At 38.9% G+C, this 14,144-nt stretch overlaps 1 protein-coding gene across 20 annotated transcripts in view; it reads right to left on the bottom strand.

Moving 5' to 3' along the window:
* The window catches only part of LOC126295205 (GRB10-interacting GYF protein 2), a 169,072-nt gene extending 160,237 nt beyond the window's left edge, over window positions 1-8,835 (bottom strand). For 15 of the 20 annotated variants that reach the window (XM_049987521.1, XM_049987524.1, XM_049987530.1 and 12 more), the window contains exons 1-3: window positions 943-8,835; window positions 739-837; window positions 183-223 (exon numbers count right to left, since the gene is read on the bottom strand). In XM_049987521.1, the coding sequence (XP_049843478.1) occupies window positions 183-214 (32 nt within the window). In that variant the 5' untranslated portion in view covers window positions 215-223; window positions 739-837; window positions 943-8,835. Of the gene's footprint in view, window positions 1-182; window positions 838-942 lie in introns of all 20 variants that reach the window. The other 5 variants (XM_049987522.1, XM_049987527.1, XM_049987533.1 and 2 more) reach the window with 2 other exon arrangements.
* Between the last annotated feature and the right edge of the window lie 5,309 nt (window positions 8,836-14,144).

Raw genomic sequence — 14,144 nt, 5'->3', positions numbered from 1 at the left:
AAACCATTACAGTCTCGTAAAACACAATTTTCATTCACACACAAAACAAAAACATAACGCTTTCAGTGAAATAGGCATGTATTGCAAACTGTCTGCTCATGACAGTGGTAGTGTACAATCTAAAAAAAATTTACAGTAACACAGAAAAGATAGCAATAATATTAAAATCAGACAATACTTACCATTCAGGTCCAAACTTCAGAGAATCAGCCATCGCAGAGGACTGCAACAGGAAAAGATATCTTCTTAAGGCTACTTGCAACTATATTTGAATTAACAAGTCTCCTGACGATCAACTGGAACTATTCACTTTCGGAGATATGTCACAAGGTCAAAACTCAAGTTCTCTTTAACTCAAAACAGCTGAATGCCCTTAATACAACAAAAATAACACACGCCTTAAAAGTATACGAACAGAAGGACGTCGAGGTTGCAAACCACAAAAATTCAACTGGAAATTCGGGTTTCCTAACAGATAGTACCAAATGGATACTAATGAAAGAAATACGCCGCTCACTTCAAAAAATACTCCGTTGAACTACTGAAGAAAAATTAGTGAGTGTCAGCACACAGCCACATAGACTTCTTCAATCTGGTTGTATTTATGTGTGTATTTCTTTATAAACAGTCCCGAATGAGCGCATGACAGTAACTCTAATAACACAAATTATCTTTTTCGACAAACGTCTTTCCGTATTAAGGCAACTGCTTCGATTCAGTATGTATAAAATTAAATACCTATGTATCTCGCCGTGACTATCTGTAGAAGCAGCACAGCAATATGGCCGACGCAGAAAATTCAGCGCATGAGCAACAAAAGGTCACGTGAACAACGGTCTGTTAAGTTCAGTAGAGAAATGGACAGTATTAAACAGATGAACACAACAGTATCTCGGTGCTATAATGATCCTATGTATGATACATATGTAACAAGCAGCTCACCTTATTAGCACCAAACTTGCTAATATTCTAAATATAACAACAATCGACTTGTCATTTGAAACCAATGCAATTCTAAAGATTCTCAAAGATGTTTGGCGTGTGTATCCAAAGATGTTTTCGTGGCCGTAGAAACATAAACTACGTGGGCTGAGGGCTATGAGAATTTAGAGAGAGGATTAGTTGTTCTGTCTTGCATGCCGTTTGTTGCACGAGCAAAGTTACCAAAACGATATTTCTTAACTTCGATGTTGCCTCTAATAGATAAAGTGTAGCTTCCGATTATAACGCAATAAATTTGAGTGAAATTAAATAATCTTACATGTATACAGAATATTTACCCTTATAGATACAATGTAAACTGGTGTTCAAGCCATGAGAAGTTAGTACCTCTGTTTCATTAAACCATATTTATAAATGAGGTGAAATAATTAGTTGTGCATTTTCAGCAGGGATAATTAATAGTTGTTTCATTAATTTGCTTTATGTAATGACTGAAATGCTTTGGTAAAATTATTACAAAATGAGTCATCGAGAGAACCTTTATTTATTTATCTATAGAGCAAGGTGGCACAGCAATTAATACACCGTATATGCATTGAATGGTAGTTTTTTGAAATACATGATTGGCCATCTAGGTCTGGGAATGCCATAGTTGCCTTAATTAACTGTAGATAAATTTTTCTGGAATGAACCTTGCAGTAGGCTGTGCCTGATGTCTTTTGCAGTTCTTGTCCAGCAGAGGTGGAGCTCAGTCTCTAATGATTCAGATGGCAACAGAGTAACACACTAAACTTCCTGTCTCCCCCAAGTGTGAGAATGCTGTGCAGTGGTTTTGACCCTACATGAAACTGTGTTCTTACATCAGTAATGTCCACAAAGAGCGCTACAAATTTTTGTGCTTTGTTTTGGAATGGCTTATTTATTATTTATGCACTCAGTTGGCTAACTTAGTAACTACAAAGTTGAAGAAAACACCAACATCCTGTTCTCCTTAACAAAGGTTACATGAAACTTTTGTGCAGGGGTAAGACAAAGGAGAGAAGTTAAAATAGATGCATTACGCTTTGTTATGTGATAAATCTTTTGCATGAGGAAACGATTTTAATTATTTTAAGAGCAGTATGTCTTTTAAATTAGTTCAATTTTATTTGTGTTTGTATATTTTGAGAGCATGTGTTGATATTTAATCTATACTAATGATACGTATTTGTTGCTACAGGGGATGAAGTTTTATATATCTATTGTTTCCTTTACTAGCCATGGAATTACCTTGCCTCATTATATTTTCTGTTTGCAGTTAGCTTCTTCTTTCTTTGTTTGGGTCACCTAAGGCCCACACACCAATTTCAATGCTGCTTTTTTTTTTTGTTCTTTCTTTTTCTTCCAGTATTCTTTCATCTTTTCGCTATGTATCCTTTTTTTCTTTTCCAACCATTTTGACCCTGTCTTATTCTCCCTCTTGCCTTGGAATCCTTCCATTTTTAACACTTTCCTCTTCAAAATCTCTCTCTCTGTTGCATCTTTTTCACTTACGTTGTTTCTTACCAAATCTTCCTAACTTCTTGAATCCAGCCTATTGTTGACTTCTTGTCCCAAAGATATTAAAAAGTGTGTTTGGTTACCTGTTGTTGTTCATTCTGTAATAAATGTCCAAAAAATACCAGTCACCTCTTTCGTAGTGTTTCACGTATGTTTTCTATGTTGCGATTAACATCTTCATTGCTTCTTAATTTCCATACCTCTGTATTTTTTGGTGGTCCAAGTGTTTTTTGAATGATTTTTCTTTCTAGGGCTTCAAGTGTGTGTAATCTGTAGTACTTAACATTCACTTGCATAAAGACATTCTGGTTTTACTACTGTTTTGTAGTGCTGTATCTTCAAATTTTTAGACAGACACCTTTTGTTGTAGACATTCCTAGTTATTCCATAAGCTCTCTCCATTCTATGTACTATTTCTTCCATAGCGAATTTTTCTAAGCCATTTTCTTGAATAATTTCTCCCAGATATTTAAATTTGTTTACCGTTTTTATCTGGCCAATATCTGTCGCTAGGGATTTTGGAGCATTTTTCTATATTTGTCATAAATTTTGTTTTTTTATGCAGATATTCTGAAATCTGCTTTGTTGGCTATTTCTTCTAAGAGACTGGTTTGTATTCCTGCATTTCTTAGGTCTTCAGAAAGAATGGAAAAGTAGTCCGCAAATGTTAAACAGTGAATTTCAATACATTTGTTTTTAGTTCCCAGCTTGATTGGTGATAGCTTCTTTTCGTTTCAATTTTCTTACTATTTTCTCTAGTACGCTGTTAGAGACGAGTGGAGAAAGGCCATCACCTTGCCTGACACCTGTTGTTATGTTGAATGCCTTCGATATTTCACCCTGAATCTTTACTTTTGATTTGGTGTCTGTGATCGTTTCACGAATAAGGTTTGCTAATTTATCTAATGTTTCCCCATCAACTGCGTCAAATGCCTTTTCAAAATCTGTTAATGTTACAACTATATCTTTGGAGTTTGTAAGTCTGTGACGAATTATGGATTTTAGGTTGAAAATCTGTTCTGAGCAAGATCTGCCCTTTCTAAATCCGCTCTGATACTCTCCCAATTGGCTATCAAGTGGCTATCAAGTGTTGCTTCTACCTTGTTTAGTAGTGTTGTATTTTATAACCCACTGGCAACGAAGATATACCTCTGTAGTTATTTACACTTTGCTTATCGCCTTTCTTGTGTAAGGGATGGATAAGAGCCACTTTCCAGTCTGCTGGTATCTATTCAGTTTCCCATATTTCTTCAAACATGAGCTGAAGATTATTTATTATTTTTGGTTGAGACCATTTAATAAGTTCAGCTGTAATTGAGTCTTCTCCACTGGCTTTGTTGTTTTTCATGGTAATTATTGCTTTTTTTAATTTCTTCAGCTGTAGGTGGCGGATCTGCTTCTGTATTTTCACGGAGATCTGGAAATTCTAGCTTACAGTTTGGTTCTTCACAGTTCAATAATCTTTCAAAGTACTTTCTAAGTATTTCACAATTCTGGCTGTTGCTTAGGCCTACTTTACCATTTTCGTCTGTGTAGCAAATATTTGGAGCTTTGTAGCCCTTTAGACGACTTTTAAACATCTGATAGAAATTCTGGAGTTATTTTTTACAAAATAGTTTTGTATGTCAAGAAGTTGTGGTTTCTCAAAAGATCTTTTAGTGCACTTTACTGTTCTTGCTGTTTCTTTCCTTTGCATTGTAAATGTGTCAAGGTATTCAGGCTTCCCAGAACATTTCCATTTCTTCCCCTGTTTTGTTCTTTCTGTAACTGCTGCTTCACAGATTTCTTTCCACCAGGCTTTCTTCTTCATTTTTGTTGTTCCAAATACATTTTTTGCTGCCCTGTTAATTTCTTTTGATATTTCTTCCCATTTCCCTTATTTAGTGCCTACAATTTCTTCCTGAAAATTTTTTATTGCCTCTTTGGTGATGTTGAGTATGTCTGTCTTTTATATTTAATTATTTTTTGCTGTCTCTTTTGGTTTTTATTAGGGAGAAATTTCAGTTTAATTTTCCTGGGTAATGATCAGAATCAAATTCCCTGATTTTTGCTACTTTTACATTCATGATTTATTTAAAATTGCATTTAGAAATAGCCACGTGATCTAACTGGAACTCCCCTAGCACTGGATTCAGAGAGATCCATGTTTTTTTTTCCTTTTTTGGTAATTTTTTGAAGAAGGTTGACATTACCTTGAACTGAAATGTTCTACAAAAACTGATTAGTCTTGTGCCATTTTTGTTTGTTCTTTTACGAGCTGGATAATATCCTATTATTTTTTCGGAATAATTTTTCCCTCCCTATTTGTGCATTAAAATCCCCCATTAGTGTAAAAACGTTTGGTTTTGGAATTTTTGATATTTCTTATTCTACAAATTCCCAGAATGCTTCTACTTTACTTGGATTTTTCTTATTGTCATCATTGTTGGAGCATGACAAAGGTATACTGTTTATTTTTGCATTTAACAGTGAGAAGAGATAGTCTTTCCGAACTGGATTTGAATTCTGTAATGTTATCTACTAAATTTTTGTGAACATAGAAAGCGGAGCCAAGTATTGTCATGCCTTTCATTATTTTTATTGCTGGTTTACCCTTAAAAATTCTATGGTTTTTGGTTTCTGTAACATTTTCATTCAAAAATCTAGTTTCTTGAACTGCTAAAATTTGTATTTCGTGCTTATCTAAGAGAATTTCAAGTTCTTCTCGTTTACCAATTTTTAGTAATGAGTTTACGTTCAAGGTGCCTGCAAATAATTTCCTTTTCAAATTGAGTATGGAAGGATACCAAGGATGCTCTGACTCATCCTTAATGCAGATGTTGGGACTCTTCAGAACCCTAGGTCCCAATGCATTGCATAAAGCAATGGTGGCTTCCTCTTTCAAGTTACCACCTGGGGTAGTGCTTTCTGCTAGCAGATTTTCCATTCTGCAATTGAAATTGTACATGGTAGGAAATGAATTCCAGGGTAACATCGGATTGTTAGTCCAAAATGATTATTTTTCATGGTTTTCACCATTAGGTTCTTCTGCTCTCTCTGCTGTTGGGAGTTAGGATTCCTCTTATGCCTTTGAGACTGTTGACTGGGCTTCACCTGTAACCCTAGGCAGGGGCCCTCACAGGGTGCTACCATCCAGAGCCAAATGGACCCAGGATTTTTTTACGAGGTGTTACTCCTCCTTCCTCATTGCCTGCGAGATGAGGCCTCGGGCTTGGGACTGGCAGTTAGTTTGTTTTTAATGACTTTTTTTTTTCATTCTTGAGTTGCACGACATAAATGGCTGATGGCTAGTCGGGATCATATGTAATCATCTTCAGATCTGATTGTTTACCATTGGTGATCAGTCAAAATCTTTTGGTAAAAGTAATTTTCCTGAAGTTACACAATTAACTCAACGCTGATTGTGTTTATCAAAGGATATTGGCTGCTTAGCAGTGGTGAGCTCTCAGCCCTGAAGATGATCATTACATATGATTGAAACTAATCATTAGTCATTTATGTCGCACAACTGAAACTGTGAAAATAAACATCTTTGAAATGTATACAGTTGTTAAATCTCTGATGGTGAAATGCCATCTAGTGTCATAAGTTATTACTCTTGTTGTGGTTTATAAAACTGTTTTCATTGGTTGCTTTGCTGTCATTGAATTTTACAGCTGAGTAACACCTTTTCTTCATGCCAGTTACTCTGTATTTTCATAGAGCATTGTGTGTTTACCTACAACTGTTTACTTCAAGAATTTAAACTTGAAGTTGTTTATCTGCTTTATAGTTGCACAGAACTACTTTCAAGGGACACTTGTTCTGCAGTGCATATCAGTTACCTCTGCCTCATCATAATGTCAAAGCTTGAAATGTGGATGAATTATTTACATAGAACACACACTGTAAACATGACTGACTGACTGAACTACAAGGGGCATTTAATAAGTAATGCAGCATTTTTTTTTTTTCTGAACACAACTTTGTTTCAGAATTCAAATACACCAGATCATTCCCAATTCTTTTGGCTAAAAAACCCTATTTTCCAACATAATCTCCATTCAATGCAACAGCTGTACACCATCTTACTGTGAGGCGTGAGGGTCTGTATTCTCGTGTGGCACTACTTTGCTGGTTGACAGAGCCAAAGTCTTGCTGCATCAGTAACACCCCCCCCCCCCTTCTCCCCCCTCATCCATGTATTGCTTCCCACAGTTAGCACCCATCATTGGACCAAACAGAAGCATGTCAGAAGGTGACACTCATGGTTTTGTTCACTGCCAGGTCTCCATAGACACTCTGCAAGTACCTATGAATATGTGCAATGTTCTGGTTTACCACCAAAAGAAACTCAATGACGGCTCTCTGCTTGGGAATGGACCTCCATTACAGATACCTATTTGAAGTCTATGTGTAGTCTGCTACGTATCAAAACTTCCTGGAACAGTAGGGGCTGAAGCAGGTATATTCCACATCATCTCAAAACAAAGTCTGCAATTTTTTTTTTTTTCAACCAAAATTGGCCAAGAAGAAAAATATGTAGCATTACTTACTGAATGTCTCTCGTAAGTTGCCACCAGTAATCTACAAGAAATGGAACAAGGCTAACGCACATGACACAAAATTAATACACTACTGGCCACTAAAATTGCTACACCCGAGAAGAAATGCAGATGATAAACGTGTATTCATTGGTCAAATATATTATACTAGAACTGACATGTGATTACATTTTCATGCAATTTGGGTGTATAGATCCTGAGAAATCAGTACCCAGAACAACCACGTCTGGCCGTAATAACGCCCTTGCTCTGCCTGGCCATTGAGTCAAACAGAGCTTGGATGGCGTGTACAGGTACAGCTGCCCATGCAGCTTTACACGATACCATGGTTCATCGAGAGTAGTGACTGATGTATTGTGACGAGCCAGTTGCTTGGCCACCATTGACTAGACGTTTTCAATTGGTGAGAGATCTGGAGAGGCCAGGGCACCTCTCAAATATTTTCTATATCCTGAAAGGCCCGTACAGGACCTGCAACATGCGGTCATGCATTATCCTGCTGAAATGTAGGGTTTCACAGGGATTGAATGAAGGGTAGAACCACAGGCAGTAACACGCCTGAAATGTAACGTCCACTGTTCAAAGTGCCGTCAATGCGAACAAGAGGTGACCGAGATGTGTAACCAATGACACCCCATACCATCACCCTGGGTGATATGCCTGTATGGCGATGACGAACATACGCTTCGAATGTGAAACTTCCTGGCAGAATAAAACTGTGTGCCGGGCCGAGGCTCGAATTCGGGACCTTTGCCTTGCGCGGGCAAGTGCTCTACCAACTGAGCTACCCAGGCACGACTCACGCCCCGTCCTCACAGCTTTAATTCCACCAGTACCTCGCCTCCTACCTTCCAAACTTTACAGAAGCTCTCCTGCAGGACACTGTGACATCCTTAATCTCGATGTGGAATGGCCTGATGTTCCTTGTGGTGGGAACCCTGGTAGATGGAGAAACTGCAGATGCTGGAGATCCAGCAAGAGGCGTGACTTGATCTTGTCCAGACCTTTGGGAACTGGATTTGCCAGCACTGGAGGCAACTGCTGGGCTATCTTCTATCTTACTCTTCTATCTTACTCTTTCCGCAGCTGAGACTGCAACGACATGACCCCAGTCTGTGGGGGTGAACACAGGATGGCTGTTGATGAGATTCACTTCCTTCCTCGAGACGACTGAGTGTGAGACCCCGCAGTGCACGGTGAAGTCGTAGGGCTCGTGAGGAAGGGCGGGCTGGGGTTTATCTGGAGGGGTATGGGTTATATGTTATCAAGGTGGGGTACGTCTCATCCTTGAGTGACATTCTTCAACACAGCCTATAATGGGACACACTTTTCTTACATAACCTTTTTTCTATAGAAGTAGCCAATACCAGGATTAATCTCAAATCTCGTACAGGTGTACGTTATCTTGGCTGTTTCACTGAAACAATTTTGTTTGATTTCGTATATAATATATTATATATCAGGCTAAAATGGATATTGATTTGCTACACTCTGTGTGTACTGTTGGAGTTATTCTTATGCACAAATATTTGAAATTATGAAATATCTGGCATAATTAAAATTAATATTATTAATTGCACAATCAAACATTAATTATTAAATTTATTTCTTTATTCATTTATAAGATGACAATATACTGTGGTAAATATTTTACTTTTTTCAAGAAAGTTTGTAAACTCTTTTGCTTTGTTAATTCTTTGCAATATTGTGAGTACCACAGAATGTAAGTAGTAGTGAGTATGCCTGTGATGGAAACAGGTTTTTTTTTTTTTAATGATTGACACTAACGATGTAATTTGGAATACTGAGTGGAAATATACAGGCAAATCTTCATCAGTTATTTAGTCATCAGGAACCCACAACATTAAATAAAAATTTCAGCCACAAGAATCTACTCATAGATGCAGAAACTGGAGCCAACAACAAGAGAAAATGAAGATAAGTATAAAGCTTTTCTTTTGTATGTCTTACGCCTCATGAAGCTTTCAAAATTTGTGCAGAGACAGAGAATTTTAATTGTGATGTGCGGAAGGGTAAGATTACAAGCCTCAACACTTGAATAAAAGCCTCTCGGTGTACATGGCGCATCAATTCAGTATAAAACTCCAAGCTTTCGACCACTACCTCCATGGTCATTGTCGAGACTAAAACTATCATAAACTGGGCCTCCCACTTATATATGCAAAGGACGGCTTCTGATGGGCTGGAATACGTCATAGCAACAGCAATATGGCGAGTAGTGAAGTAGTGCCCTCTACTAAAGTAGATGTAGTTTCAATCCCATGTTGCTTGCATCACCATCCCTCGAATCAGGAAGTAAAGTGCGAGAAGTTTTCCTCTGTGATTTTTATTTATCCAGTGCACACTTCCAGGTGTTGCTAAGTGCATAACTGTTGTCTCTGTTGAAGTTATTATCGCTAAGTCTAATTTTGACTGCTTCTCGGATCACAAGAGTCCCAGTAATTAGATATGTGGGCTATTACTCTCATATCTTCAAATCGCAGAGGAAAACTTCCTGCACTTTACCTCCTGATTCAGGGGATGCCGTTGCAAGCAACGCGGGATAGAAACTACATCTATGGAAGTAGAGGACATCACTTCACTACACGCCAATATCGCTGTTGCTATGACTTATTCCACCCAATCAGAAGCCGTTCTTTGCATATAAAAGTGGGAGCCTCCCCAGTTTACGACATTTTAGCCCTGACGATGACCATGGAGGTAGTGGTCGAAAGCTTGGAGTTTCATCCTGAATTGACACGGTATGTACACCGAGAGTCTTTTATTCAAGAGATACATAGCCATATAAGCCTCAACACTGCACGCATCCGAGAGCAGCAGGTAGCCACGCTCCTCGACTTGTGTAGCGATGGTGACGGACGATCCCTGTTCTCCGTGTGCCTGCCGTGTGACATCCCGGTCACGAGGGAGAGCAGACGGCTCGTAGTCCGTGGGCACCCCCTCTAACCCCAGCGTGACTGCGGGAGCCAGTGGGGCGTCGGTCTGTACAGCTACAGCCATCTGGTGGTAATGTACGTCTGCCTTTGCTGCCCTCAGCTCGTCTTCGAGCAGCTGAAGTTGACTTCCTTGTGCCACTACCTCTGCACACAGTGATTACCATTCCACTGCCACAGCACGACGGAGGGCAGACACTGCCTCATCGTTCACCGCCTGTAGGGCAGAAGGCGAGTTCGACACCGTCACAAATGGTGCTTCTGATGTGTGGGGGCAAAGAAACACACTGTACTGGCCGTCTAGCAAAGAGATCTCCTACATGCAGTTTCCGTGCTAGTGTGGAGCGTGAGATTATGTGCCTTGCAGCCCTGTTAAATATAGTTGCAGTTGCACCTCCGGTTTGACATGCGTCCATTCTTGCTGTTTGCACAGTGTAGCAGTCATCTGCCGCTGTAGCCGATCGTGGTCATTCCTTCGGGCAGCAGAGCTAACGATTCGAGACACTCCCTATGTACGTGAAACAATGCTACGAGCAATACTGAACTCCTGAGCTCCACTCATCACACCTCATCATTCTTCCAGTTTCAAGATGGTTCTCCGCTGTATGGTGTCATCTGAATGTTGTCTACAGACCATGTAGTAATGAAGACCACCACCACAGTATACTGTAAGTGATCACTAATTGACACAAACTGTCTTTTCCTGCTCCTTCAGCAGTGTCATTTTGTCGAGCTAGTCCCATTTACCACTATAGTCGTGCTGACCAAACACCGTGCGACACCTGACTTTCTCTGCACAACTGGGAGACATCTGGGAAAATGCTCCTACACTTTCATTTATTTCCACCAAGCAGGTAATATGTTGTGCTACTTCATCTAGCTCATCCTTATGGTTTGCAGAGCAGTGTACATAAAGAACAGAATTTGTTCTAAAATACATGTACATCGAGACTCCACTAATCGACGTACAGTGCGTGGCAGAGGATACACTGTACCCCTACTTATAATTTGCTTTTCTGTTCCACTCACGAATAGAGGGAGGAAAAAACGACTGTCTGCATACCTCCATATCAGCCCTAATTTCTCATATCTTATCTTCACGGTCCTTATGTACAATGTATGTTAGCAACAATAGAATCATTCAGCAGCCAGCTTCAGATCCCGTTTCTCTAAATTTTCTCAATAGCGTTTCTGGAAAAGAACGTCGTCCTCCCTCCAGGAATTCCCATTTGAGTCCCCAAAGCAACTCAGTGACACTTACATGTTGTTCGAACCTACCGGTAATTAATATAGCAGCCCGCCTCTGAACTGCTTCGTTGTCTTCCTTCAATCTCACCTGGTATGGATCCCAAACACGCAAGCAGTACTCAAGAATAGGTCGCACCAGTGTCCTATGTGCAGTCTCCTTTACAGGTGAACCACTTTCTTAAAATTCTTCCAATAAAGCAAAGTAAACCATTCGCCTTCCCTACCACAGTTCTCACATGCTTTTCCCACCTCACATAGCTTTGCAATGCTACACCCAGATATTTAAATGACTTGACCGTGTCAAGCAGGACATAGTAATACTGTATCAGAACATTACAGGTTTGATCTTCCTACTCATCTGCATTAAATTACATTTTTCCATATTTAAGGCTAGCTGCCATTTACTACACCAACTGGAAATTTTGTCTAAGTCACCTTGTATCTCCCTACAGTCACTCAACTGTGACACCGTACCGTACACCACAGCATCATCAGGAAACAACCACAGATCGGTGACCACCGAGTCAGCCAAATCATTTATGTTTCCAGAGAACAACAGTGGTCCTATCATACTTCCCTGGTACATTCCTGGTGGTACTCTTGTCACTGTTGGATACTCGCCGTTGAGGACAACATACTAGGTTCAACTATTTAATAAGTCTTCAAACCACTCAGATATCTTTGAACTTATTCCGTGTACTCATACCTACATTAACAACCGCAGTGGGGCACCATGTCAAATGCTTTTTGGAAATCTAGAAATATGGGATCTATCTGTTGACCTTCATCCATAGTTCTCAGTATATCATGTGAGAAAAGGGCAAGCTGAGTTTTGCATGAGCGATTATCTCTAAAGCTCTGCTTATTTGTGGTCATAAGCTTCTCAGTCTCAAGAAAGTTTATTATATTCAAACTGAGAGTATGTTCAAAGATTCTGCAGCAAACAGAAGTTGGGGGAAATGGTCTGTAATTTTGCAGGTACTTTCTTTTACCTTCCTTATAGACTGGAGTCATGCAAGGACTACATATGTTAATGTGTTTTGAGTCTTATACTTGTTTTGCAAAATTAACATCATCTGGAGTATGCACTGTCTCTGCTATTTACTCACCATTTTCCAGTGTGGCTGGAACCACTCCATAGCTGTTCTTCTTATACTTAGTGCTTCTAAAGTACAATTACAATTGGGTACAACTATTTAATGCATAGTGATAAATAAATAACAATCACATAATCATCATAAACTAAAGGCTATGCCTTGTCGATATAGCCACGTCCCTCTCTCCATTGTCATCCTCTTCAATTCTTTATACGATTTTATCCCCATATCTTCTTTGATGTTATTGAAATATGTTGCTCTTGGCCTTCTTGGTTTTCTCCCTAAAACTTTACCTTCAAATACATTCTTTAGGAACTGGTATGTCTCATTATGTGCCCTATCATTTTTGATTTTCTTCTTCCTATATAATTTAGCAGCATCTTGTTCTCATTTACTTCTCTTAAGACCTGTTCATTACTTTTTCTATCTACCCAGCTTGTTTTTGTCATTCTTCTCCATATCCACATTTCCATTGCTTCCAGTCTCTTTTTTTTTCTCTGCCTTTCTGAGTCCATGCTCCACAACCGTATGTTAAGACACTCCAGACAAAAGTTTTGGCAAACTTTTTCCTACTTTCTAGGCTTATATGATTGTTCGTTAGTGAATTCCTTTTATTTTGGAAAGCTTGCTTTGCCAAGGCTATTCTTCTCTTTTGTATCTGTGATACATTTAATGTCGTCAGTGATTGTTCTCCCCAAAAAACAGAAGTTCTCAACCTGCTCTAGAACATCATCTTCTAGTTTAATATTAACTTTACCATTTTCTTTTGTCTTCTCTACTACCATAGTTTTTTTTCTTCTTATTTATTTTTAGATTAAATTCTCTTAGGATTTTGGCAAATTTTAGCAACATAAGGTCCATTTCCTTTACTGCGTCAGCAAGTACTTCTATATCATCCCGTTACTTTTAATTCCTTTGGTTATTCTTTTCAATTTTTCAATGTTTTTTTTTTTTTCAATAAATAAGTCGAACAAATATGGTGATAATGAGCATCCTTGCCTTACTCCCCCCCCCCCCCCCCCCCCCTTATTTTTGCTTTCTTCTTCACACCATTCACTTGTATCTCTGCTTCCTGCCCTTTATGCAGGATCCAGATTAATCTTCTGTCCCTCCAATCAAGATTTATTTCCTTCATATAACAGTCAGAGAAAATGTAAAAAAAAGACCAGAATACCGATTGCTGTGCGAACTCAGTAAGTCAGAAGTTGGTGTTTGCACGGTGATGCACAAATGAACTGTTTTGTGAAAATGGCAACTCCAGTACATGAGGCATTCCTTTATGTTAGAATTTAACAATTGCCACTCTGTCATTATGCTGCAGAGATTTCAACAGCAATGTAGTTGATCACCTCCAATCGCCAACAACATTTACTGGTAGCACTGACAGTTTGTAGAAACACGTGTCTATAAAGGAAAAAGTACTGGCCCTAATGTGGATCAGCACAGAACTTTGAAAGAATTCATCTTTTATTTGAATTTAGTCCATGGAAATTGACATACAAAGCCAGTAGAGAGATATGAGTGCCACAGAAAATGGTGTATTGCATTCTCAAAACAAAGCTGAAAATCAATTGTACTGGAATTGGCACAGGTAGATGATGTCACATGTACAAATTATAATATGATATATCTTGAAGCCATGGAGGAACTCACATTTGCTGCACAGCTCATTTTTAGCCATTGAGGCAAACTTCTACATAAGAGGAAAATTTAACTAGCACAGCTTTTGAATATGAGGTACAGCAAAGCCTTTTTTTTTTGTGACTGAACATCAGTGTATCTCACTGGATGTTACTGTGTTTCAGTGCAAGAGCTGTAAT

Source organism: Schistocerca gregaria, chromosome 11, assembly GCF_023897955.1.
Source record: "Schistocerca gregaria isolate iqSchGreg1 chromosome 11, iqSchGreg1.2, whole genome shotgun sequence".
NCBI classification, from domain to species: Eukaryota; Metazoa; Arthropoda; class Insecta; order Orthoptera; family Acrididae; genus Schistocerca; species Schistocerca gregaria.
The sequence above is the reverse complement of the archived record's forward strand: the minus strand, read 5'-3'. Positions and strand labels throughout refer to the sequence as shown.